We start from the raw sequence: 27,881 nt of genomic DNA, 5'->3' as shown, positions 1-27,881 counted from the left end.
ATCACGCCCAAAGCCGGTAAAAAGGGGCTGAAATGCATCCGCTAAAGCGGCTTGCATTTATCTGCAGTCTCATAGTGGGTGCTTCCCTAACGTATGTCTGAGACTTGCTATCGGAGACAGTGGAAGCCGCCACAGCTCGTATAAAACCATCACAACTGCAGACCGCTATTACTGTTTTTTGCCTCCGTTAGTCCATTGATTCGCGGATCAGGGATTTATTGCACAGAAGTTCGCTAGCTGATTTACCCATCGCTCAAATGGCAACGAAGATTGATAAAGAAGCATGCAGAGAGTCTTATAATATGGTCCGAGACGACAACAGCGACGTCAATTGGTTGGTTTCAGCTCCAAATTGTGCCAGCATATCATTCAGATCTACTGTATATCTATCTCGAGTGTTTTTTCTTTTCTCTTTCTTTCAGGGTTATTTTTCAATACGACCGGCACACTATTGTTCCTGGCACTCAAGGCACATCGTACGATGATTTTAAACGTGAATGCACAAGTAAGGTTTCTGGCTTTTTATGATTATACGTGCTTTGTGTTATTTATATTGATATGTGGGACACCTAGGGAATGGGTGGTAGTCAATAGCCCACCTACCTTGCTCTGCAAAAACCCGTATACCCAGACCACCTCGTCATGTGATGGTTTTTCAGGGCACTCCCTGTCACTGTACGAGTTAAGCTTGCCAATGGTTCTTAATTGTCGCAACATTAATTTGGGTAGTGGGGGGGACTGGATACATTAAATTGCAACAATTTAACTTGGTTGCACTCGGTATCACAAATTGGAGAGGGGTCGATGGGTGAACATATTTTAACGTGAAAAATAAGCTAATCGATTTAGACAGATCTAAGATTATGCACCGATTGCCGAATGGCATCGCAAAATTAACTGATCCACGAAACGGGCTGGGGATTTGGTAAATGATTAATTTTATTATAACCGCAAATACAGTACTTGTAATTTACTGACACGTTTAACATAATAGAACTTTAACACCACAAAGGCAGAAGTTGTTCCATCTAATTAGTAACGCGTAAATGATGTTGAATCTTGTTCCTTCTTCGGCTACATTTTGTTACAATTTTAAAGTAACATAAAATGCCTAATTTCTTTAATGGCACGGTATTTGCCGACTTTAATTTCATACTTGCCAATTTTTATTTCTCTAATGTCAAGATTATCAACTATCTAAATATCAGCCGCATGTTAATTTTCCCTTTGCATATAATTTGCTATTTGTCTATAATTTGCTACAATCGTAACATGCAACTAATTCATGTTAAACAATTCCAAAGGGCGCTTTACTTCACACTTGCAAATCCCAACAGAAATGGTTGGCTTTCAATCTGCAATAGTTTAAGTTTCAAGACAACAGACGTTAGTCAAAATCTAATAGTCGCCATAAGGAACTTGGATTTTGTTTGTTTGAGGAAGACAATGAGACTTATTGTAATTTTTAATCACAAAGCCGCATCATTTGCCTATGCAAAGACGCGTTGTTTGTGCATTCAGATACTTAAAAAGTTGTGGTTTAAAGTATTTTATTGGATGGATAGGCTTGGTTCCAAGTCGACTGTTTTTTGCCTGTTTTGCATGGCTTTCCTTGTTCCATCCGTCATTGTTAGGTGTGGCCACAACTGGCGATGTTCTGCCAATTCTGAACAGGGATTGATGAGTGAAGAGCGAGTTTCCTCTGGGGAATTCTTTCAAATTCTCTAAGCTGGACCATAGTGTGAGCCCGGATATTAATACTGTCTTTGGATGCCATTAGAATACATTTTTTAAACTACTTTTTAAAGTAGATGGCCATTTGTGTGTTCATTCTACCACTCTTTCATTCTTGCCATCATGTGAGAGTTTTGGGGAGATTGACTCATTACTGAACATGGCTGTATTTTTATGGTGCAAATAGCTGAGAAATTTAAAATGGAAGAATCGGCCACCATTTCCCATTGATTGGAGATGGATGTAACCAAAGTCCAGAGTCTTGTTGGCTATCTTCTCTCTCCCTCCCCTCAATCGGTCCGAGGAAGAGTCCCAACCCAAAATGTCACGTGTCCATGTTCCCCAGGGATGCTCCTTGACTGCTGAGTTACTCCAGCATCTTTTGTCTTTTCTTAATTTTCTTAACCCATTTATTCTCCTGTGAGTGCTCACCTCACTTTGCAGTTGAGTGTTTAGATTCAAAATTGTCCTGATTGTAATTTATTGCCATTCTGGTTGGCAGATGACCGCATATTATTTGGGTTTCATCGGATCATCACTGGCGATGCCATGAGCAAACGTGCCAAGTTTGCTCTGATTACTTGGATTGGAGATGGAGTTTCTGTACTGCAGAGAGCCAAAGTCAGTACCGATAAAAGTTTGGTAAAGGAAGTAGTACAGGTAAGTTTTACCTTTTTAATTTTAAATCCTTATTAAATCTTTCTTCCTTATACTTACAACTGCAGTTGTACCTAAATTATTCATGAGCTATTCAAATGGTGGCATGGTGCCCATTCGTTCCAAGTAATGTACACCAACATTGCTTTTAATCATTGCATATTCATGAACAACCCGGACGATGTATGTAGTTTGAAGGTACACAAAATTGCTGGGGATACTCAGCGGGTGCAGCAGCATCTATGGAGCGAAGGAAATAGGCGACGTTTCGGGCCGAAACCCTTCTTCAGACTGATGGGGGGTGGGTACTTGGTATAGTTGCTTTAAACCGTGCATTTATTAATATAGCCCATTTTAAAATCCTTTTGGTAGTATAATGAATGTTGACCAATCCAATTATTCTTTCAATGAAGAGCAAGAAAACGCAGATTCCTGAGGCAAAAACAGAAAATGTAGAATCAGCAGTTTAGGCAGCAACAGTGGGGAGAGAGGTCCGTGCTGAGGTTTTGGGAAGAATGGAGTGAACAAAGTGAATATCTGATATTCTTCTCTGTGACAAATTATATTATTAATTTCTAACATTTCCTTTGAAGAATTGAAAGATACTTGGACAGGTACATAAATTGAAAAGGTTTAGAGGGATATGGGCCAAATGCAGGCAAATGGGACTAGCATTGATGGGGCATCTTGGTTGGCATGAACAAGTTGGGCAAGAGGCTTGTATGACTATCGCTGTAATTATCATGAAAGTGTATTGACTTGAAAGATTAACTCCAGGTTGGAGTGTATCAATGGAATATTTCCAGGATTTTGTGTTTTTGGTACAATTTTGCAAACATTGACAATGTCCAGTGAGTGAGATTGATCTTTTCCTCTCACTTTGATTCAGTAACCTTTCGTATGAATGTGGGAGGAGAAGGTCTGATCATTTCTTGGCTTGAACATGTGGCCTGGATCTTCTGTATTATAATTGCTGAGTGACACATTGGCACATCTGGTAGAGCAGTTGCTGTATATTTTGAGCAACCTGGGTTCAATCATGACTTCTGCTGACTGTGTGGAGTTTACACGTTCTCTCTTTAATTGCATGGGATTCCATACACATCCAAAGGTGTGTGAACTACCCACTGTAAATTATCCCATGTGGGTGGGTGAGAGGTTAAATCTGGTGGAGGGGAATACAGTGTTGATGGGATTCTCTTGGGAATAGCATTACAATAAATTTAGTTTGAATCAGCATTGACTCAACGGGCCATTTAAAATTAGAGTCAAGGGTATTTAATTGTCATATGAGCCAACGATGGAACAATGAAATTCTTACTTGCAGCAGCATCATAGACCTGTAAACACAATACTATTATGTGTATTAAAAAAATATATTATCTGGCCTATAAATTTCACAAATGAATCATTATCGGTGGCATTTGTGAGTTAAGTCCTAATTATGTCAGGTTTATTCTTGATGGATTTTGCAGATGAAATTTTTAAATTGGCTTTCATCTGAAACTTGTACGAACACATAAGAGAACAGCACTTTCCATTAGTCGTCTGTCTCCAATGAATCAAAACTTGCTCCCTTGTGCTGGATAGCATGCCATGGGGAAAAATAATGAACAGTCGGTTTCTAGTCATTGTACTATAATTAGAATTGTTGTTGCCTTGTCTGCCATTGCACTATGGTAAAAATTTTTTTTTTTTAAACAACTATGAAGCAAGCTCACTAAAAGTACAAGTGTTTTGAGGAAAACCGTCTGCCTGATGCAAAGAATTAATGTAGTCTTAAAAATCTATGTCTTGCATTAGTTAATCTGAAAACTTCTCAAAAGGAGATGTACAATACAATCATTTCTTCCGTACTGGTACAAATAAGATAATGTTTTTGAACAAAATCCAATCACACCATTTAGAATACAATGTCTCGGGTAGTGACTGATGTCGGAAAGCTCGGGTCGCAGGAGGTTCAACCAGCCCCCACCTGAGGTCCGATCGCCCGGCACGGGGGAACTGAGATCCCTCCCCCCCCCCCCCCCGATGCAGGCGCTTGATCGCCCCGACGTGGAGGGCTGGCTATGGGAGCCAAGATAGTCCCATCAATGGAAGGCTCGAGGCCCTCGACCGCGGGAGAACAAAGAAGGGAGGAATTGAACTTTTTTTTTTTCTCGCCTTCCATCACAGTGAGGAATGTGCAGGAGTCACTGTGGTGGATGTTTATGTTAAAATGTATTTTGTGTGTCTTGTAGCTTTTTATTGGTATGACTATTATATCAAATTCCTTGTATGTTGCAAAGCATACTTGGCTAATAACGTATGATTATGAAAACAAACTTTCATTTTTGCAAAAATTATATTTCCTTAAACTGAAATTTGAATTATTTTTTTTACTTGGCTTACTGTAAACTCCAGCTTTTGCACTTTGAATAATCTCCAGAGCAATAGCTTTATGTTAATGACAGCTTGGGCCTGATTTTAAGAATGGCTAGATCTAGTTTTATTTACTGCCAGGCCACTCTGGATAAGTCAAAGCCTTCTTCCAAAGACTGAAAAGTTTATAAATATGGGTATTTTGTTCTTTTTTTAAGGAGTCTCTCCCTTTTGATCTGGGCTGGTGTCAATGGAACTGCTTGAAGACATGCTTTGTCATTTCGCCCAACCTCTTTCTCTTCCCCCCCCCCCCCCCCCCAAGGCCAACCCATATTTCTTGGGTCTGATTCATTCATTAGCGAGCATTAAGTGGCCGAATGTAAAATTGATGACTTTTTTTTTTGAAGTTGGCAATCATTTTAAGCCATTAACAGCAATTATCCATCTTCTCCATTTCCTATTGGTGCCTTTATCATTGCTGTATTCATAGATTTTTGTCCAGCTAATTTGTTGCAAGATACCAAGAATTGAGATCTTTAAAGAAAATCCTGACAGTACAGATTATAGAAATGCCAAGGTTACACGCCAAGGTTAGTACAGCTAAATGATCAATGAAGCACAATATTGTTCAAGTATGGTTTGGCTGCAGGGCATGACATGTTCAATATGGCCAGTTACCAGCTCACATGCAAGTGAACCGATCATGCACTGTTCAGTTCCATTTGCTACTTCTTGGGTAATTCCGTCTTTGCTTGCATACACAGGAATTAGATGTTTTTCATTAATTGATAAGTAAATTTGTGTCATGCAGTGTAGTTTTCCGATAGCGTTTCTATTTGCCCCTCTCTGCTACTAATAGTATTGAATTTCCTATCCAGGTCCTGATCGGGAAGTTAGTCATAAAAAATATTTGGGGCAGTAATAGCAGGATATTCTGGGCAACCAACCTTAATCCTTTCCATATCTGCGAGATGCAAGAAAGATTATGGTGGAATACCTAAACTTGTCTGGATGAGTCCAGTTCCAACAAACGAGCCTGGTGAACTGATGGTTCATCAATACTTAAAGCTTCCATTCTCTTTGTGTTGGAACCACATTATGCCAATATACACTCTTCAATGCAGCAACTTGCCAAGTTTGATTCAACAGTAAAAACTTGCCTACCAACTCTGAGAAGAACAAGATCACAATCTTGATCTTGTCTCTCATCTGAAGAAGGGTTTCTCCAGAGATGCTGCCTGACCTGTTGAGTTACTCCAGCTTTTTGTGTCTATATTTGTTTTAAACCAGCATCTGCAGTTCCTTCCTACACGCCAATATCTTGGATCTACCTGTCTCACTGTACTGTGGAAATACATTTGCACAAATCTGCAACTGGGCAAGACAGTAGTGGTTCAGTTTATAAAACAATGAACATCGGTGCTATTAGGAAGTCCTTGAATGTAGCAATCAACTTTGATGAACTCGGACAAAGGAAGAAAAGATTTCTTGGTGGTCCATGTGCAATATTACTCTTGTGTATTGCGTTCCAGAAGAGCTAAATGCTTTTTAATGGGATGGTGGAATGATATCTTGCATACTGGATGCAGGGAGACTAATTAATTCTGTGAATGAGGAATGAAGACTCGTGACTGTTGTCTTCACAATATTTAGTTATAATATGTCTGCTCATCCTATATTAGACCAGATTACTTGTCCAACATCTTTTGGATCTAGTGGTAGGGTCAAAAGATGTACATGTGAAGAGGAGCGTAGGTCCACGAGATTTGATCCTTGGGATGGCGGGACTGTCATATGAGGAAAGATTGAAAAGACTAGGCTTGTATACACTGGAGTTTAGAAGGACGAGGGGGGAATGTTATAGAAACATATAAAATTATAAAAGGACTGGACAAGTTAGATGCAGGAAAAATGTTCCCAATGTTGAGCGAGTCCAGAACCAGGGGCCACAGTCTTAGAATAAAGGGGAAGCCATTTAAGACTGAGGTGAGAAAAAACTTTTTCACCCAGAGAGTTGTGAATTTGTGGAATTCCCTACCACAAAGGGCAGTGGAGGCCAAGTCACTGGATGGATTTAAGAGAGAGTTAGATAGAGCTCTAGGGGCTAGTGGAATCAAGGGATATGGGGAGAAGGCAGGCACGGGTTATTGATTGGGGACGATCAGCTATGATCACAATGAATGGCGGTGCTGGCTCGAAGAGCCGAATGGCCTCTTGCACCTATTTTCTATGTAACTCTATGTAACTATGTAAGATCCTTGTCCTTGTGGGAATTATGTTGCCAAGGGGCATTGTGCAACAGAGAAACAGTGCTGTCATTCAGTTTACCATCAATTGGTAATGCCCCACCCATTCCAAATCCAGATTCTGCAAATTCTGATTTGTTTTCTTCTTGCTCTGCCTTTTCAAGGATGAGCCTCAAATTATCGAGGTCAGAAAAGAAAAATTCGATTGTTGAATATCCATGCATATTTTACAACATCAGTGTTTGAGATGTCTATAGGGAGGTTTCACGGCAGTCGGGTCACGACCCATGACCCGTACTGTTGCTACGCTACTCCAAATGGATTACATGCGATGTACTGCAGGTAGGCACTTACCATTGTTTCCAGCGTAGCGGGCCCATTAAAACCCGCCGAAAATGTCAATTTTTGCGCTGTAAATAATTATGGAAATCGGGATGAGCGTATGAGACATTTAGCCTACTTCAGAATTCCAAAAGTGAGGAGAAATGACGGTAGATAAAAGTGAGAGCTGAAGGGACAACAACAGACAGAGTGCTTAGCGAACATTGGCCGTTTGCTCACTGCATTTCATCAATTAAGGCATTATTTGTGTTTTTTCTTGATTCCTTTGGTATCTAAAAAGTCTCAGAAGTGATCAATCTGGCTGTAAATTTTTCTTCAGATGCGTTTTCATTTTGTATGTAAAAACACACTTGTGGACCATGGGCGATTTAAAAAAATTACAGCCAGATTTATCACTTCTGAGACTTTTTAGATACCAAAGGAATCAAGAAAAAACACAAATAATGCCTTAGTTGATGAAATGCAGTGAGCAAATGCGATAATTCCCAATATTTTCAATTACGATATCTTCACAGCCAATGTTTACCAAGCACTTTAGCTGCTGTTGTCCCTTCAACTCTCGCTTCTCTTTACCTTCATTTCGCTTCACGTTTGGAATTCTAAAGTTGGGTACATGTCTTACCCAGTACACTTACCCCGACTTCCACAATTTTTTTCAGCGTAAAAATCCAACATTTTGGCGGTTTTTAACAGGTAGGAAAGTACGCGTTTCTTGCATTAACAGCATATACCGGAAGTGACGGATGTCTTCCAGATGGATTGAGCGGCTCCGTGCGTCAAGCCCTCTGACCCAGTGACCTTACGTGCAACCCCCCTATACTTCTGTGCTGTGTGGACTCTTAACAAGAGTTTGTAGTAGGTGTTGTGTTTTGCAATGATGGGCTTTGTACTAACACAATGCCTTTAGCTTTGTAAACCATCCGAAGACCTTTTACAGGAATATGATATTAAGGCTGATGACAATATATTGAAAAGTTAATCCAGATTTTAAGGTTGTATTTTAAATGAGGAACGAGATGTAAAGCACGCCCTCTCGCGTAAAGTGGGATTTCCTGATTTTTTTCTGGCCATAGCAGGTATGGCTGCCTAGGTGGAATGGATATATTTGAGATGCTTTGGGGAGCAGAGGTATCTGAAAGGTTATTGATTAAAAGGATTGCTGAAATAAAAAGGGAGGCTGCAGAGAAATTGATGAACATTTTAAAATAATTGGAAGTTACAAGCACGGAAGGGTAAATGGGGTTGGTGAAACTTGTGATTTTGGTGCAGTGTTTTGGGTAGCCTCATGTTTGAGGAGACTTAGAATGATGTAGGCCGGGTGTGCATTGGGATAGATGTGTTAAAAAGAAATGTCTTGATTCTGGAGTATCCATGCAAAATTTACAACATCGGTGTTTGAGTCTCCAGGGTAAAACTTGAGCCTAGAAACAAGTTTGAATTAATATTTTAATTTGATGCTTTTAACATGTTCATGTTCAATCCTCAATCTTATTTGATAGATCCCTTAAGAATTACTGTAAGTAGGTCTTTCCAGACTCCACTTTTGCACTTTAGAAATCTAACCATGTGGAGGTTGTTGCATTGAGTTTGAAACAGAATGTAGATGAAGTTTAGAAACATAGAAAAATAGGTGCAGGAGTAGGCCATTCGGCCCTTCGAACCAGTACCACCATTCAATATGATCATGGCTGATCATCTAAAATCAGTACCTCATTCCTGCTTTTACCCCATATCCCTTGATTCCTTTAGCCCTAAGTGCTAAAGGTAACTCCCTCTTGAAAACATCCAGCGACTTGGCCTCCGCTGCCTTCTGTGGCAGAGAATTCCACAGATTCACAACTCTGGGTGAAAAAGTTTTTCCTCATTTCAGTCCTAAATGGCCTACTCCTTACTCATAAACTGCGACCCCTGGTTCTGAACTCCCCCCAACATGGGGAACATTTTTCCTGCATCTAGCCTGTCCAATCCTTTAAGAATTTTATGTTTCTATAAAATTTGCAATGGAGTTGCAGTTCAGAAATAGGAATTTTTCTTGACATTTGCACAGGATCTGAAGACTGGTTTCGACGGGTGTCATCATTGATAGTAAAGATGTTTATCAAAAGTTACAGCAAGAACTTGATCGGCTGGGCAAGTGGGCTGAGCAATGGTTCACAGAGCTTAATGTAGACGAGTAAGAAGTGTTAGGAAGTCATAACCAGGGCAGGACTTTCACAGTGAATGGCAGGGCTCTGGGAAGTGTTGTAGAGCAGAGGGATCTAAGATTGCAGGTGCATTGTTCCTTGAAAGTGGTATCACAGGTAGATTGGATGTTTAAGTAGGCTTTTAGTACATTGGTCTTCACACTGGATACGGAACGGTCTGTCCTCAACAGAAGCCTCACTTTTGTTCCCCTCCGCTCCCACTTTAATGAGTGCCGGGACTGCCACGACATAGAGGACAGGTTGGTACAAAGGTTCTTCAAGTTAACCTTCCTTGAATTTTTTGTTACTGTATGCCTCGAGGGAAAACATACTTGCCTAGAAATACCTATTTCCATTTTATCCCTCTTTGCTCCTGTCCCCATCCACCTATATCCTGAGTAAGTGTACTGGGTTTACATTTCACTCATCGTTTCTCTTCAGTACCTCATTCCTGCTTTTACCCCATATCCCTTGATTCCTTTAGTAGTCAGAGACAGTAAGACGGGTCAGAGAACTGGGAAGGGGGAGGGTATGGAGAGAGAGAGGGAGAGCAAGGGCTATTTGAAGTTAGAGAAGTCAATGTTCATACGGCTGGGGTGTGAGCTACCCAAACGAAATATGACATGCTGTTCCTCCAGTTTGCACTGGGCCTCACTCCGACAGGACAGAAAGGTCAGTGTGGGAATGGGAGGGGGAGTTAAAGTGTTTATTATTTAGTGTTTAGGGGAGGAGGTTAGGCGGACTGAGCGGAGGTGTTCAGTGAAATGATCGCCGAGCCTGCGCTTGGTCTCTCCGGTGTATAGGAGTTGACACCTGGAACAGTGGATGCAGTAAATGTGGTTGGAGGAGGTGCAAGTGAACCTCTGCCTCACCTGAAACGACTGTTGGGGTCCTCGGATGGAGTCGATGGGGGAGGTATAGGGATGAGTGTTGCATCTCCAGCGGTTGCAGGGGTAAGTACCTGGGGAGCAGGTGGTTTAGGTGGGTAGGGACGAGTTGACCAGGGAGTTGCGGAGGGAACGGTCTCTGGGGAAGGTGGAGAAGGGAAGATGTGGTTAGTGATGGGATCTTGTTGGAGGTGGCGAAAATATCAGAGGATTATGTGCTGTGTGGGGTGGAAGATGAGGACAAGGGGGACTCTGCCCCCGTTCCGAATGGGGGAGTGAGTGTAAGAGCAGAGCTGCGGGATATCAAGGAGGCCCTAGTGAGGACCTCGTCTACAATGGACGAGTGGAACCGCCGTTCCCTAAAGAATGAGGACATCTCGGATGACCTAATGGAACACCTGATCTTGGGCACAGATACCGTGTAGACGGAGGTATTGGGAATAGGGAATAGTCTTTGTAGGGAACAGCACCTCATATTTTGCTTGGGCAGCTTACTCCCCAGCAGTATGAACATTGACTTCTCTAACTCCAAGTAACCCTTGCTTTCCCTCTCACTCCATCCCATCTCCCCCCCCCCCTCCCCCCCCTCCTTCCCAGTTTTTCAACCAGTCCTACTGTCTCTGACTACACTTTATCTCTGTTTGCTTTGTTGAAACACTGTCTGTCCATTTCCTCTTAATATGCTGCTTGTCCCACTGAATCCCTCCAGCACATTGTGTTTTGCTGAGGATTCCAGCAACTGCGGTTCCTTGTATCTGGCTAGAAATGCATCTTGTCCATGATGCTACTTGTGCAAAATAGTAATGGGACATTCTGCTTGGCATCTGAAGCTCATTTCATTAACTTCAGTGAATATCTAGATATACATTTGGATAATTTTCTCATTAGTACCTGTTTTCTCATTGATTACAACACTTGCTTATATTGCAACCGGAATTCCAAAATTAATTGCCTGGCTGAGAAGGGCTATGGGACATCCTTTATCTTTCTACAATTTGTTATTTGTGCTCGTCCAAATTGTACAGATATTTGCAAATCCAAGGATATCTAAACCAAAGATGCTACACTTGACTTGACTTGAGACCTTTGGGAGAAAAGCAGCTTTTGCTATTTGGAGAATGCCTTCAGTTTATTTTTGTATTATTATTGGGCAAGACATTTTTTCTGATGAAGGAAATGCCATCTCTCAACCACACTATCATCTGTTTCCTATTTAAATCCTCAAATATATATTTGATAAACTTCAGTTTGACAGATTATGTGCCAGAAAGCAATTGAATGTTTAGATTATTTAATGCATTTACTTTATGTTCATGCTGTTTTATAGGCTTAAAGCCAGCAACATGAACATATTCAAAAGATAGTTGTTTAATTTTATAGTAATCAGACATTGTTTGCAGATCTCAATTTTACTTGCAACTCCATCATAAAATTCCATCAGATATTGGTCATGTGGCTATTAAGCTATTTCCTGGCTTCTCTGTGAAAACCAGGGGAATTGATACATCATGTTTTATTCCAGGCTTTCTTGCTCTTCAGCGAGTAGCAACAGCTAGTAAGTTGTTTCATTCAACTTATGGAAGAAAAGATGCTGTCATCAATTTAATTGTGCCAAAACAATTCGCTGACAGGGAAAACAAACCCCTTGAAACCAGTCAACCCTTCTGGGTGCAGATATGAGTCAGTCTTAAAGTTTCATTTTATTTTGTATTAAATCATACAGAAGCTGTAAATTTATTTAAGGCCAGAATAATGCAAGTTTGCGGGCTTGTGTAGAAAATGAAATGGATTATGAAAAGATTTTAAACATGTTAATGTGGATAAGTGGTAATATAACAATGAGTATGATGCAGTATTTGTGGGTGGGGGGGATGAGAAAATTGGAGATTTGAAGATTATTGGGGAGGGGGGGTGGGAAAGGAAAATGATTATAGCTGTATTTTGCCGTTAAGAGTAAGTGGAGCACAAATGCTGTCTTGGGTCATGGAGAGATTCTCAAGATAGCAATCTCTCCCTCAAGATAAAGCTCAATCAAGATGCTTTGTAATTATTAATAAATCAGTTGAGGATACAATCTCAAACTCAGAACTACCTTAAATAGATTAGACTATTGGCTAAGGTGAAAATTGCTCAAGTCTTAAAATAAGTGGGACAGGTGCCGTGTGTTGCCTGTACATTTTAATGGCTCAAGCTCTGGGTGACTGGATGGAGGTTAAAATATCCCAGTTTGGAGGTGAAAAATGAGGCAAGAGCTATGTAATTATAACCAGTTTAGTTTGAATTCAGGAGGGTTAGATGTATTTTAATTTCTCCATCATGAGAGATGCCCTGTGATGACCACTGAGGCAGAGATAATTCCAAGTAAAGTTATTTCCTCACAATTGAGGGCAACCTTTTGGGAAGCCAATAAGATTTCTTGCAAATGGTTATTCTAAAAATAGAATCTTGTGAAATTAGAGAAATTGTATAGTGAACTAAAAATAGTGTGAAATTATTTGGACTTTCGATCTGCAGAAAGATCTGCTCCTTCGAGAATTTGTACTGGTGCTTTTGTACCTATTATCCATGGTGGTGGGGAAATGTCCTTTGTCCAATTATGCTTTCTTTAAGCAAATATTATGCTTTTGGACATGTCTAAATATATATTCATGCTTTAGGGAATACTATTCATTCCATTGATCATGCAGTTCAAGATCATACTATATTATACCAGTTGATTGTTTAAAGATTCATGTTCAACCTTTGAAGCAACACCTGGGGGAAAATGGTTGTTTACCGATCAACTTGTAAATGTCACTGCTTTCTTTGGACCTGTTTTGGGTAACACCAAGCTCCAGCTGCCCCTGAAGTCACAGGATGAGGAGTTTAAGATGACTCGGGCCAGAGAGGTGATGCTCTACAGGGACTCCAGCGACCCCAAGGTGGCTCAGTCAGGGGTGGAGGTGAAAACTGAAAGGAAGTGGAGAGCTGGCGAAGCCGTGCTGCAAACTGAGTCTCAGATATGCCACAGAGTCCTGGTGGGAGCAGTCTCTCGGGGAAGAGCTGGTCTGGGAATCTTCTGAACTCCCCAGTTTGACAAGGCCAAGGGGAAGGAGAGGTGCAGGCTGGTCCAGCAGGAAGTGAGGGCAGCGGTGGAGGAGGAGAGGTCTACCAGAGCGGTTGGCTTGAGGCAGCAGGGGGCTTGGACAAGGTGGGAGCAGGCCATGGACCAAAAGGTCACAGGGACTGAGCTCTGGCAGGCTGAACCACAGCGCATCAAGTTCCTGGTCCAGACGGTGTACAATGTCTTGCCCAGCCCATCGAACCTCTTCATCTGGGGCAAAGTGGAATCTCCAGATTGCCCGCAATGCTCAGGCAAGGGGACGTTGGAACACATCCTGAGTTGCTGCCCAAAGGCTCTTGGGCAGGGCCGGTACATCTGGCATCACGACCAGGTTCTTAAACCCATTGCAGAAGCCATCAGCGTGGGATTCAGCAGCTGCAGACGAGCAAGCCCCACCACCCAGATGATCACCTTCATGAAGGCCGGAGTGTAGCTGCCAAGAACCACAGCAGCCAGGAATCCATCAGGAATCCTGGTGACTGCGCAGGACTGGAGCTTTCTGTAGACCTGGTGAAACAGCTGAAGTTCCCACAGCACATTGCCACGACCACCCTGAGGCCAGACATCCTCCTGATCTCAGAGGCGACCAAAAACATTGTCTTGTTGGAACTGACAGTGCCGTGGGAGGACCGCCTGGAGGAGGCCCACGAGAGGAAGAAGTCCAAGTACAAAGAGCTGGTCATAGACTGCTGTAAGCAGGGGCAGAAATCCCAGGGGGGACACGTACCCCCCCTGTTTTGAGAGGTGGGGGACGGTCCCCCCATCTTTTGACAGTGGGGGTGAGACTGCTGATTGAGGGAGTGCACCGATTGGACGAGAGAGACGTTGGTCAGCAGGCAATGGGGAGGGGGGACCATGATGATTCAGCGCGATGATTTGAGGAGAGAGGTGTCGGTCAGAGGCAGAAGAGGGGGCTGGGACTGAGGATAGAGCGCGGTGATTGGAGGAGGGAGACGTCCTGGTGGAGCAAAGATCTTAGAGTGGAGCTTCAATTGCATGACCAGGTCATGGGTCACAAGCGAAAAACACTCTCGGCAGCCCTGGACACAGACCTGCACCTCATCCGCAGCCAGGATCGATCCCGGGTGTCCGGCACTACAATCGCTGCCAAATTGCCACTGGACCATCCCCATCCCCACCCGAGTGCCCACGCCCCCCCCCCCCCCCATGCCCGGGGGTGGCCAGAGACGTTGGGAGTCAGATGGGCGCGGTGCCCCCAGGCCCACAGCCAGCACAGAGAAGCAGCGCTAAACCCAGTTCAACTCTGCCTGTCAACGAAGGCCCAGGTTTACAGCCAGCGCAGTGAAGCAGAGCTAGCTCCACCGCTCCAGGCTGTTGTCCCGTCAGTGCAGGCAGGGCTGTAGGTTAACCCGGCAAGACAGGCAGAGTTGAGCTGCATTTAGCACGGCTTCTCCGCGCTGGCTGTGGGCCTTACACAATTTTTTTGGCGACTGCCGGCACCCGTCACTAATTACCGTCCCTAGGGCCCACGGTTGAAGCCTCAAAAGCCTCGTGTGTGTGTGCGCGTGCGGCCGCCAAGAAATTGTGATCCCCCGGTCCCCCCCATGTTTTGATAGCGATTTCCGTGCCTGGCTGTAAGCAGGGCTGGAAGGCAAGGTGTATGCCCATCGAGGTTGGCTGCAGAGGTTTTGCAGGGTAATCGCTCTACAAAGCCTTGAGTGCACTGGGCATCAACAGAATGGAGGTAGTTCTCACTGTCTCCTCCCCTTCTCAGCTCTCACTCAGCCCTCTGGCTCCTCCTCTTCCTTTCTTCTTCCCGCCCCCCCCCCACCCTCACATCAGTCTGAAGAACAGTTTCGGCCCGAAACTTTGCCTATTTCCTTCGCTCCATAGATGCTGCTGCACCCGCTGAGTTTCTCCAGCATTTTTGTCTACCTTCGATTTTCCAGCATCTGCAGTTCCTTCTTAAACATTATTTCCCTTCCTTCTTCTTCTTGCATATGGCGTGCACAGCCTAAAGTTGTAGGCCAACTTGTTCTATTTGATCTTATTTGATTGTGCACACCGGGTTGATTGCATTTGTCGAAATGGGGCGGACCACGTGAAGGTTGCAATCTCTCACCCCACTTCCCTTCCAATTGGACAGCAATTTTTCATTTTTTTAAAACTTGATTGACTTTTTTGAGATTCAGGTTGCTTATGGTATCACAATTAAGTAGCCATTTGATACACTGTCTGATATTTTCTCATAATCCATTTTATAAGCATTTGCCAATAAGTTTTTACTGTAAATGTATCCTTCTGGAAGGAGATTATAAATTCAGAATAATTAGTTTTTTGCAAAGATTTGTCTTTAAAAGTGATTATAGTTTCTCGTGAAAAATAGGTTGAATCTTTAACTTGGGTTAGAGTCTGCGATATTGTGCACCTTGATGTATTATCTCTATCCTCCTCTATTGCTCCTCTGGGTCCTGATATACCATGGATACGAGCATTTAAAGAGTTTACATTAAATGTTTTCCTCGATGATCTTGTGTACCATTTCAAAATCCAGGGAACAGATCTTTACATTGAAAGACTTCAGCCTGATTTCTGTAGTGAGCCCTTTTGTGCTTGGCCTGAAACTGTCTGGCATGAGAAACTTCTTCAAAGCTCAGTATCATCCAGAAGTTGTTATTTTTGAAAGGATTATCAAAACTGAACAAACACCAAATAAGTATGTACACTGCAAGTAGTATGTAATAAGATATTTTATAGAATTGCTGATGTGGTGAAGTGCAATAATGCATTTGTACACTAATAATTTCTGTAGCTTTAACCTTTAGTCGCCATTGAAGACATAGTGTACCTTCCTCATGGGAGATCAACTCTCTGCTGCGCCATTCTTTGATTTTGCTCAAGCAATCAACGTTGTTGCCTTTCTGTTTCTGAACCCTTCTTTGCGATTACACCTATAACAATTTGATTTGATTGACATGAACTCCCCTTTCATTGTACCATCTTGATCTTTTGACCTGTTCGAAGACCCTAAACCATCTGATACAGTGATATTTTGAACATTAGTGCAACAAAACTGTAAGCTGTAGGCTTATCAGCATTCTGAAAGGTTTGTGAATGGGTCTTATCCAGTGATAACTTGATGTTCGGATTTGAAAGTCAGGACCGGAGAAAAAATTTTTTTGGCACAAGCCTGTTATTTGTGTTGGTTTGGAATCTTTGGTGATATTGCCACTTTGAAAGGGTCCAGTGAGAGAAGCTTTTATTTGTAAAAATAAATTCCAGATTTCTTTATTAGAAGAATTTTGTTTAACTTTGGTTCACCAGAATGTGGCATTCGTTGGGCATTTCTGACTGCACTTCTCTTATGACCGCCATTTGACACTAATTTGCATGCTTAATTTTTCAAAGTCCATTTGAACTAATTTGGTTTCTCTTGCTAATCTTGTTGGACAAATGCATGTTTTGATAACTCTAGATGGTGAGCAGTTGCTAGGCTTGCATATCTGAAAAGCTTGGGTAGACCCAAAATGCTAGAGTAACTCAGCGGTTGAGGCAGCATCTATGCAGAGAAGGAATTGGCGACGTTTTGGGTCGAGACCATTCTTCAGATGACCCGAAACATCGCCAATTCCTTCTTTCCCTAGATGCTGCCTCACCTGCTGAGTTACTCGAGCATTTTGTGTCTACCTTAGATTTAACCAGCATCTGCATTTCTCTCTTAAACATATCTGAAAAGCTATTGGAATATGGAAAGAATAAATTGGACCTGTGGCATCTTTTGGAATTTGTGGGATGATTGTCACAAAGAGAGGGGGGGAGGCATACATTTGGTGGGAAGAACATCTTTATCTGCCTCACTGTTAACCGTCCATCAACAACAGTAGTGCACAGCAGTACAACCGATAGCTGCTACCTCAGAGCACCAGAGACCCAGGTTCAATCCTGACCTCTGGCTGACTGTGTGGAGTTTGCTTGTCTTCCCTGTGGTTGTGTGTGTTTCCACCAGGAGCTTTTGCCACATCCCAAAGATGTGTAGGTCTGTTGGTTAATTAGCCTCTGTAAAAGGCTACGAGTGCCAAGAGCGGAACTCGCTATCAAAACATGGAGGGGACGGGGGCACATGGTGGCCACGTGCGCATGCGCGCACACACACACACACACACACACACACACAGGCTCAATCCAGCGCGAAATGCAGCTCTACTCTGCGTGTCTCACCGGGTTAACTGCAGCCCTGTCTGGACTGACGGGATACCAGCGCTGCTTCTCCGCGCTGGCCATATATCCCGCAAGTCCAGGAAGGGTTGTAAGCTCACCTGGCGGGACAGGCAGAGGTAGCTGGGTTTAGCGCTGTTTCTCTGCGCTGGCCCGTCTGACTGCCGACAAAAGACCCTATAGCGGAGGATCTTTGCTGCCGACCTCTCTGGCCACCCGCGGGGGGTGGGGGGGGGGGGGTACTCGGGAGGGGACAGGACAGCGCCGGAGACCCGGCCGGGATCGATCCAGGTCTGTGCCACATCTCCATCCTCCAATCACCGCACTCTTTCCTCAGTCCAACCCCCCCCCACCATTCCTCCCTCCTCAAATCATCGCGCTGAATCATGTCCCGCCCCCATTGCCTGCTGACCGGCGTCGCTCTCCTCCAAACGGCGCCCTCGATCATCAGTCCCACCCCCACTGTCTCGCGAAAAGCAGAGATTTCACCGGATTTTAAAATCCGGATTACAAAAACTTGGGGGGGGATGTCCCCCACCTCTCAAAACATGGAGGGGACATGTTCCCTCTGGACCCCCCCCCCCCCCCCCCCGGGTTTTCCGCCCCTGACGAGTGCGCAGGGTGTGGATGAGAAAGTGGAATAACATAGAACTAGTGTGAATGGGTGATTGATGGTTGGCGTGGGCCTAAGGGCTGGTTCCATGCTGTATCTTTAAACTGTAGTTTGCAAACTGCATCTGTTATGGTTTCCAAGTTTAAATTTGCTTCATGATCGTCATTTGAAGATTACAGGCAGAGTAACATTTCCTTCTTATAGGAAATGTAATTTATGTTAAAATTACTCAGGGAACATACATCTATTATTATAAAACTCTGATCTTGGATGTTTATGTCGTCTGTGTCATCCGTATTTATTTGTGTGTTTGATTGCGTTTCACATCTAGAAAACCCGACGCGTTAACGGTGACATTTTTCTAACGAGCTGATGTCAAAATGGCTCCTTTCGATCATCAGTGGTCCCCCCCCCCCCCCGAGCCTCTGGATTAAAGCCGATGACGAGTTACTGTAAACCCCCCCCCCCCCCCCCCCGACTGTCATTTTGTCACCTCCCGTCTCGCAGTGGACAAGCACTTGGCCGGCCGTCTGCTGCGCCCAGCTCTGCCCCCCCCAGGGCTCTGGATTGAAGCTGCTGGAGAAAAAAACAGTACGATCGCGCTTCAGCTCGGGTTACCCGAGAGAATCCGAGGAGCAGGGGCGGAAATCCCGGAGGGGGGGCCAGGTGTCCCCCCTCTGTTTTGAGAGGTGGGGGACGATCCCCCAATTTTTTTGTAATCCGGATTTTAAAACACGGTGAAATCTCCGCTTTCCACGAGACAGTGGGGGTGGGACAGCTGATCGAGGGCGCCGATTGGACGAGAGAGACGTCGGTCAGCAGGCAATGGGGGCGGAACATGATGATTGAGTGTGATGATTGGAGGAGGGAGACATGCCCTCATGCTGAGGTTTTCTCTATTCAAACACAGGTGGTCCCGCAATATCCTGCTACATTTTGCTTGATGGCTTAGACTATGAACACATTCGCCAACAGTGCTCACTGTTCTCTGACTGGCACTTAGCAGCAAAGCTGAAGAATGGATTTGGTCATCTCATTGAATGATGGAATAGTCTAGAGAGGCTGTAAGGCCAACTTCCTGGCTCTGATTCTTAAACTTGTTGAAGTTTGAATTGTGTAGGAAGGAACTGCAGATGCTGATTTATACTGCAGATAGACACAACATGTTGGAGTAACTCAATGGCTCAGAAATGCATCTCTGGAGGAAAGGAATAGGTGACATTTGGGTCAGAACCCTTCTTCAGAAGTTTGAATTGCATGTCAATTGGAATCTCACAGCCAAATTAACGCATCCACCTATTTAATGAGATATTGTGTGACGTGCACATGATTATTGTGTTGAAAGATCTGGACAAATATGCCCATTTTTAGATGACAAAACGTAATTTCTGTGGTGGTTAGTAATTAGTAGTTGATATCACTTGAAAGCTCAATGCAATCAGATTGGTGTTCTCTGTAAAATGTGGTTCCAGTTTTGTTATTGGGGATGTTTCTCTGTATTGGAATCAAAACATTATGGGCTTGGTTTCTGTTGCATACCAAATCTCTCGAGAATTGCATATTTTGTTTTTCTTTCGAGGTAAAATCTTAATTGCAAAATAATTAATGAGCATTCTGGCGAGGGCGCAGTTTAAATTTGCCCATTTTCTGTTTATTGTCCACCCCTAACTGACCCTGATTTGTGGAGCCAGTTACGATTCTACCACTCGAGTGGGTCTGGGGAACACTCTGGCCAGTCTGGGTAAAGCTGGGAGGTTTTTTTTTTCCCCGAAGGAAGAGCTGGGTTGTCATTGTATGGTGCCTTGTCATTAAGATTAGCTTTATTTCTAATTCATTTAAAAAATATTCTATTATTATTGTATTTACTATTCTCTCCAGCTGTCGTTGGATTAACAATCCAGGCCCTGCATGGCTACTCCAGTAACTAAATAACTATTAATCTACCAGTGTAATTAATTTTTAATAGTATTGCAGGTGATGGTGAGAAAAGATTAGGAACTGTAACGTATCTGGTAAAGCTGCTGCTGTGCAGTGCCAGAGATCTAGGTTTGATTCTGACCTTTGGTGCTGTCTGTGTGAAGTTTGCACATTCTCCCTGTGACTGCGTGAGTTTCTTTCAGGTGCTCTTGGTTTCCTCCCATGTCCCAAAGATGTGTAGGTTAATTGGCCTCTCAACTGCCCCTCGTGTATGTCGGATGACAAAGTGAGATAACCGTACTAGTGTGTGGGTGATCAAAGAATAGCATGGACTTAATGGGCCGACGGGCCTGTTGCCATGCTGTTTCTCTTTTTAGAACAAAGATTTCCATTATGTATATTTTGCAACGTGTCTTAAAAATAGATTCCTCCATTGTCATCTGTTCAAAATCTTGCATTTACTGTGGTCTTGCCTTCAGTAAGACTGCAGAAGGACAAGGAGGAAGCTCGCTATCTTCTTGGGCTTTTAGCAAAGAGCTTTAAATATTGGCTATGTTATTGAAGTCTGCATCCTGTGTATAAATTTAAAATATATTTAAATGCTAACACCACACCAGTGTTGCCACTCTTAATTGCCAGAACACTTTTCCAGGTCTTCAGTGTTTCCACTTTGAAGGAAATGACCCGAAATTCGGGCAATTCTGGCTGTCTTCGGGTCATTTTAGGGAAATGAAATAATTTCGGGAAATCCGGCTCGCGGGATGATTTGGGTGGGAAAAAAATATTTGCGACCATCCGCGCCTGTGCATGTTGGGGAGGCCGGTGACACGGTAGGGATGCAAAATGACACAGTCTACCCGCGCGTGCACAGAGGGCCCGGGCGGGATGAGATCACCACCATTTTCACTACACACAGTCATTCATCGCCTCAATGCCTCGTCTGGGTGATTGGGGCCGTGGAATATTGCGTTGGGGGAGGGGGGTCCTTTTTAAAAAAAAATCAGTGGTGTCAAGCTTCTCCGGGCCCGCGGTGTCTGCCTGCCCGGTCCATCACCTCCATCCGTGGCGTCGGAGCCTCGCCGCCGGTCAGCCTGGCGAGTGGGTCCGCTGCCAGCGGTGGTCTCCTCCCCTTCCCCTCCTCCCTCTCTATCCCTCCCTCTCTCCCCCCCCCCCCCGCCACAGGCCCTCCAAAGCTGCGAGGGAGGTGAGAGAAGGGGAGGGGGGTGGGATAGAGAGGGGGGGGATAGAGAGGGAGGGGGGGGGATAGAGAGGGAGGAGGGAGGGATAGAGAGGGGGGAGGAGAGTGAGAGGGGGGAGGGAACAGAGGGAGAGAGATGGTTGAGGGATAGGGAGGAGATGGGGAAAGGGGGAGAGGGATGGAGGTGACACAACCCAGTAGTTTAGTTTGAGGCTGTATGGTAACTCGCATTTCACTGTACTTTAATTAGTGCATGTGACAAATAAATAATTTGATTGATTGTTGTATTGACTTCTTTGTGACACTGTATTCCAGGTGCACACTGCACTGAACACACAATATGCATACCATGCAGGCTACATCATATATGTGCATAATGCCTTGCATAACATTGTACAATTGAGCTACAGGAGCAGGCAGCTACAGTGTAGGTACATAGATCTGTTTTGCCTTGTTCCTCTTTGTGTTGTTAATGTGTGCCCGCGAAAGAAAAACAACAACAAATAGCACGCAGGAAGCATGTTTGAAAATTTCAGGAAATACCATAAAATTCCAGGAAATTTGGGATTCTATTTCAGGGGAAAAATATTTTTTGAGGTGTGGAAGCACTGATTTAATTAAAATAATGTTATCTTTTTACAGCTGGGGGTAAACAATGAAACAAATTGTAAGGAGATTTGCCAGAGTGGATGCACAGTCTTTTACCCAGAGTAGAGGATTTAAGAATGAGAAGGCATGGGTTTAAAATGAGATGGGAATTATTTAATTGGCACTTGCAGGGAAACCTTATCACTGAGGATGGTGAGTACATGGGATGGGCTGCAAAAGGAGGCAGGTACAATAATAACACAATAATAACATTTAAAAGACACTTGGACAGGTACATGTTGAGAGAGATGGGCCATCTTTGGGTTGAGAGAGATTCAGATTCAGATTCAACTTTAATTGTCATTGTCAGTGTACAGTACAGAGTCAACGAAATGCAGTTAGCATCTCCCTGGAAGAGCGACATAGAATATGATTTCAATAAATAAAACTATTTACATGTATACAGGCATAGTGTTTTTCCTGTGGGAGGAATGTCCGGGGGGGGGTGATTGGCAGTCACTGAGGTACATTGTTGAGTAGTGTGACAGCCGCAGGGAAGAAGCTGTTCCTGGACCTGCTGGTCCGGCAACGGAGAGACCTGTAGCGCCTCCCGGATGGTAGGAGGGTAAACAGTCCATGGTTGGGGTGAGAGCAGTCCTTGGCGATGCTGAGCGCCCTTCGCAGACAACGCTTGCTTTGGACGGACTCAATGGAGGGGAGCGAGGAACCGTTGATGCGTTGGGCAATTTTCAGAGATGGGCCAAATGTTGGCAAATGTGAGTAGTTTAGATGGGGCAGCTTGGTTGGGTTGAAGGGCCTATTTTCCCTGCTGTATGACAATGGAGATGCAAGGAACCATAGAGGCTGAAATCTTGAGGGGAAACACAAAGTTATGGGGGAATTCAGCAGGTCAGGCAGCATGTGTGAAGGTAATGGACAGATGACTTTTCAAGCTGAGACCCTTCTTCAGGTTGGAGTAGGGGGAAGAAAGGTGGGCAAGTGATAGGAGTATACAGGTCAGGGGGGTGGTGATTATGTAACAAATACTGGAGGTCAAAAGGAGACAAAAGGATATTGGGATAAGGAAAGGAGTGAAATATAAAGCCCCTGTGAGGGATATGGGTGGAAGGTGACTAGATGGTTGAGAAAGGCGGGGATAAGAGGGAAATTAACGAGGATGGGAGATGAGTTTAAGGGAGGGGAAAAGAGCAAGGTGCCTGGATGGTAGAACATGATGAGAGAAAAATGTGCCTATCGGGTGGTGGAGAGGGGGTATGGGGAAAGTGAGGGGTTATGGGGAGGGAAAGTGTTTGTTGAAATTGGTGAATTCAGTGTGCATACCATTGGATTGAATGTACCCATTTGGAATAAGGCACTGTTCTGAAAAGAGTCAAATATGCGTCTTCCAACCTCTTATACTGCAGTCAATGCACTTGATGTAGTCTCCTTTACATTGGTGAGACCAAACGTAGACTAGGCGACATCTCACTAACGCTTGCTGCTCCTTCCTTCCTTGTTCCATACTGACCTTTTGTGTCCTTGTCACAAACAAGGAGGCAACACACAATGGTTTACAACCCGACACTATTAACATTGAATTCTCCCATTTCAAGTAACCCCCAACCACCACCCTGCTCCTACACCTAACTTTGTAAGCTCACCTCCCATCTTTGCCTCCCACTGTTCCCTTTATCCTTCCTCTTTTCCCTCCCACCCATACCCCTCTCTAACTTTACTTATAAGGATCTTATAGAAACTTACAAAATTCTTAAGGGGTTGGACAGGCTAGATGCAGGAAGATTGTACCCGATGTTGGGGAAGTCCAGAACAAGGGGTCACAGTTTAAGGATAAGGGGGACATCTTTTAGGACCGAGATGAGAAAAACATTTTTCACACAGAGTGGTGAATCTCTGGAATTCTCTGCCACAGAAAGTAGTTGAGGCCAGTTCATTGGCTATATTTAAGAGGGAGTTAGATGTGGCCCTTGTGGCTAAAGGGATCAGGGGGTATGGAGGGAATGAAGGTACAGGATAGTGAGTTGGATGATCAGCCATGATCATATTGAATGGAGGTACAGGCTCAAAGGGCCGAATGGCCGACTCCTGCATCTATTTTCTATGTTTCTATGTTTACATTTTGCTCTTATCTGACACCCCTTTGTCTAGCCGTTGTCACTTACTCCACCCATTTGCTTGTTACCCTCTATCTTCCTCCCCCCCCCCCTCGCCATTTGTAACTTGCAGACTTCGTCCCACCCCCACTTTGCTTTGCCAGCTTTCCTCCTCCCCTTTTCCCCCACCCCCCAGTCCAGTCAATGTGAAGAAGGGTCCCAACCCGAAACGTTGTCTTGTCTATTCCTTCCACATACACTGCTCGACCCGCTGAGTTCCTCTAGCACTTTGTTTTTTTGCTCAAATGAGCACTATTCATTTGTAAAATAAATGACTACGTCCAGTAATCAAACGTGTTTCTTGCAACTTGGTTGTGAACTGAGTATTGTATTAGGAAAGAATTCAGCAAAAAGCTTTTGGGAACAATCTGTGTACAGTGTGCAGAGTAAATTAACATGAATGTCAAGCATCAGCTAACAAAATGAAACCATTCTAACACTTACAATACCACTTTTGTAAGCTGTAATGAATTAGTCTAAAACAGATGGACTGAATTTGTAAAAGCCTCGGCTTCACTAAATGCAGAAAATGCACTCACTGATTCTCTTAGTATTTCACATAGATTTGCCATTTGTAGTGTTATCCAGAACACTGAGTACAAACTAATTGGCAAAAGACTTCTACATGAAGTAGAAAAACACTTGTTTAGTCTACTCATCGCAATACATTTGGGAATCCTTATTTTAATGCAGACTATTTTAATTGTATTTCGGGATTAATTTGGCTTCTCAATTCATCATGGACATGTTCAATGAAGATTGCTTGGTGCAATGTAATATTGGTTATAGAATCTTTGTAGTGACCAAGTATTTCAGCAAATTGTACGGGGCTTTCGATTTTGCATAGCATTGGTCTGTTATTTTGATGTCTCGCTGTAGCAGAGAATCAAGAGGTCAATACAGTATATCCTTGTTTCAACTAACCCCTTTATAACCGATTTTGGTTATAGTGGATAAACCTACTGATGCAAGATGCACCAATGAGGCCTTCTTCACCAGCTTCACCAGTCCGGTTGACACTGCTGTCTTTGTGGCTTATGATGTACCCTCGGCCGGCGGTTCTTTCTTTGGGCTGCACCAACGATGGAACGTGCTCAGTCACCATCGGGCTCCCTCCCCTCTCACCAGCTGCTGCTCCATCCTGTCGGCTGTTGCTTAGGCTAATTAGCCTCTTTTTTTCCTCCGCTCTCCCCTCCACTGCCACCTCTCCGGGTTTACTGTATTCGTACCTGATTTGGATACAAAGTGAACTATTGAGGGTTGTTGAAAAATCATGTTGAGGACTTTTCGGGCTATCAAATGCTCATTACATGTATTGGGGTCCTTGCTCCTCGTACAGAATGAAAGGACTGTTGGTATAATGAATGGGAGGGTAAGTGTTTAAACAGTATGCACGTGGTTCATCACTGCATTACAATGAATATGCAGAAACTGCGCAAGATGTTTGGGATGCCTACTTGTGTGTGTTCCATCTTTTGTAACTTTGAGATTATACCTTGTACATTATAGGTGTATGTTTGAACATTTGAATTGGTATTCGAGTGATTGACAAACTGTGGGTCTTCTATTGGGATATGGCATTGACCCCAGACCAATATACTGTTTACTTTTTAAAAGGACACTTGCTTTCCATCTTCCATAAGCTCGGTTTGTACATCATTACAGAATGTCCCTTCACAGTGTACCATTGTAGGTTAGATTTATGTTTAGTTTAGAAGCATTATAGTTTAGTTTTCAGCACGGAACGGGTCCTTCAGCCCACCGAGTCTGCACCACCAGCCATCCCCGTACACCAGCACTATCCTGTACAATTCTAACCAAAACCAATTAACCTACAAACCTACACGTCTTTGGAATGTCGTGGGAAACCAGAGCACCCGGAGAAAATCCACGTGGTCACAGGTAGAAAGTACAAATTCCATACAGACAGCTTTAATTGTTTCATCTTGAATGCGACACCCCCACTACACCCGGTCCTGGAAGGGATAAAAATCAGCTTAATTTTTAAGTTTGTGAATTGTTCTTGTGTTGAGAATTAAAAAAATTCTGCCCAATTGCACGCACAAATATTTGGCCATTAATTCGGGCATCGGGACGCTGATGTTACCTGTAGTAGAAGTACCGATCAAATGAGTTGATTATAAGAGTAAATAAATTTGTTTTAAATGGTGGGTGAGAGAAATCATTGCAGAGAAAGAGCTTTTAATCCTGCTTCCTTAAAAGGATGTTAGAATTTGGAAATGGAAGAAAATACTGGAAATTAACATGGGTTGCCATGGGAGCAGACAGCATTATGGTACAAAGACTAGCCATGTCAAACTGGAGTGCAAACATTGCACGAGAAAGTTCTAGATGGATTGCTCAGTGGATAAACAATTAATGAGACCTTGGTTTGAAACCCAAGTTCCACTTGCCATAATAGCTTGAGGCCTCTAGTGGAGTGATCAAAATGCAATAAAACATTGCCGGTAATTCAGATTTTTAAACAAAATTTGCTCTAAACGACATAACTGCGTATGTACATCCTTTATAATCAGATATTACAGATGGTGGTGTTCAAAGAATGTCCACATTTTCAAGATGCAATTTTCTTCCTTGTTTTCTGCTTGTATCATTATTCAATGTCTAAGTCTGAAGAAGGGTTCCGACCTGAAACGTCACCTATCCATGAAGATCGACAAAATGCTGGAGTAACTCTGCGGGGTAGGCAGCATCTCTGGATAGAAGGATTGGTGACGTTTCGGGTCGAGAGCCTTCTCGGCCTGAAGATGGGTCTCGACCCGAAACTTCATTCATTCCTTCTATCTAGAGATGCTGCCTGTCTCGCTGAGTTACATCCAGCATTTTGTGTTTATTTTCAGTGTAAACCAGCATCTGCAGTTCCTTCCTACACATTATACAACCAACCTATCCTTGTTCTCCAGAGATGCTGCCTAATCCCCTGAGTTACAATGGCACTTTGTGTCGTTTAGTGTATTAACCAGCATCTGCAGTTCTTTCTTTCGGTATTGTATGTGTTTTTGGAGTTCTTGGTAAACACCAATTAATCTCCCTCGGGATTCTTCAACATTGATGGGCTTTTTGTAAACTTTGTGAACTTTGCTGCTAATGAACTTGTAAGCATCATTTAGAAATGCTTTATTTTTCCACTTTGATGGAGAGCAGGGAAGGGTCAAGAATAGGTCTTAAGAAACTAATGCAAAGTGTTTTTTTTTGTCGTAGAATTTTGCGAAGGAGTTTGTCATCTGCGAGGAACAAGAATTGGCTGAGGAATACATCAAACAGGAACTAGAGAAAACTGGAGGCGCCAATTACGATGCTCAACTTGAATGAAATATGAGCAACTTACCATCTGCTGCTTTGCTCTAGGGTATGGAGAAAATGGGATGACCACATAGCTGCACCTCCAACCACAGCAACCCCAAGGGACTTGTACTCATGCAGCATCGTGAATGCCCTCCTTAAATTAGTTCAGAGGTGCATGTAAGAGCCTTCAGGCCCAGTCAAAAGCTTATCAATTTCTGTTGTTTAAATTGTGATTGAGTCTTTTCAAATCGTCCCAGGAAGAGAATTATTATATTGTTTCAACTTTTCTATGCAAGATTCCCAAGGCTTTGTTCTGGAAAAAAAAAGAGTTTGTAGTGGTTGTGGGTGACTGATGATAATGAAGCATTCTCAATAAATGTTTTTTTTTCAAAAATGGAA

At 43.5% G+C, this 27,881-nt stretch overlaps 1 protein-coding gene across 1 annotated transcript; it reads left to right on the top strand.

Moving 5' to 3' along the window:
- On the top strand, positions 1–27,881 carry cotl1 (coactosin like F-actin binding protein 1). The gene is made up of 4 exons (XM_033035791.1): positions 1–334; positions 423–505; positions 2,237–2,394; positions 27,399–27,881. The coding sequence occupies exons 1-4, from the start codon at positions 258–260 to the stop codon at positions 27,507–27,509; spliced, it is 429 nt and encodes a 142-aa protein (XP_032891682.1). The 5' UTR covers positions 1–257; the 3' UTR covers positions 27,510–27,881.

The sequence above is a fragment of the Amblyraja radiata genome, chromosome 17, assembly GCF_010909765.2.
Source record: "Amblyraja radiata isolate CabotCenter1 chromosome 17, sAmbRad1.1.pri, whole genome shotgun sequence".
Taxonomy (NCBI): Eukaryota; Metazoa; Chordata; class Chondrichthyes; order Rajiformes; family Rajidae; genus Amblyraja; species Amblyraja radiata.
The sequence above is the reverse complement of the archived record's forward strand: the minus strand, read 5'-3'. Positions and strand labels throughout refer to the sequence as shown.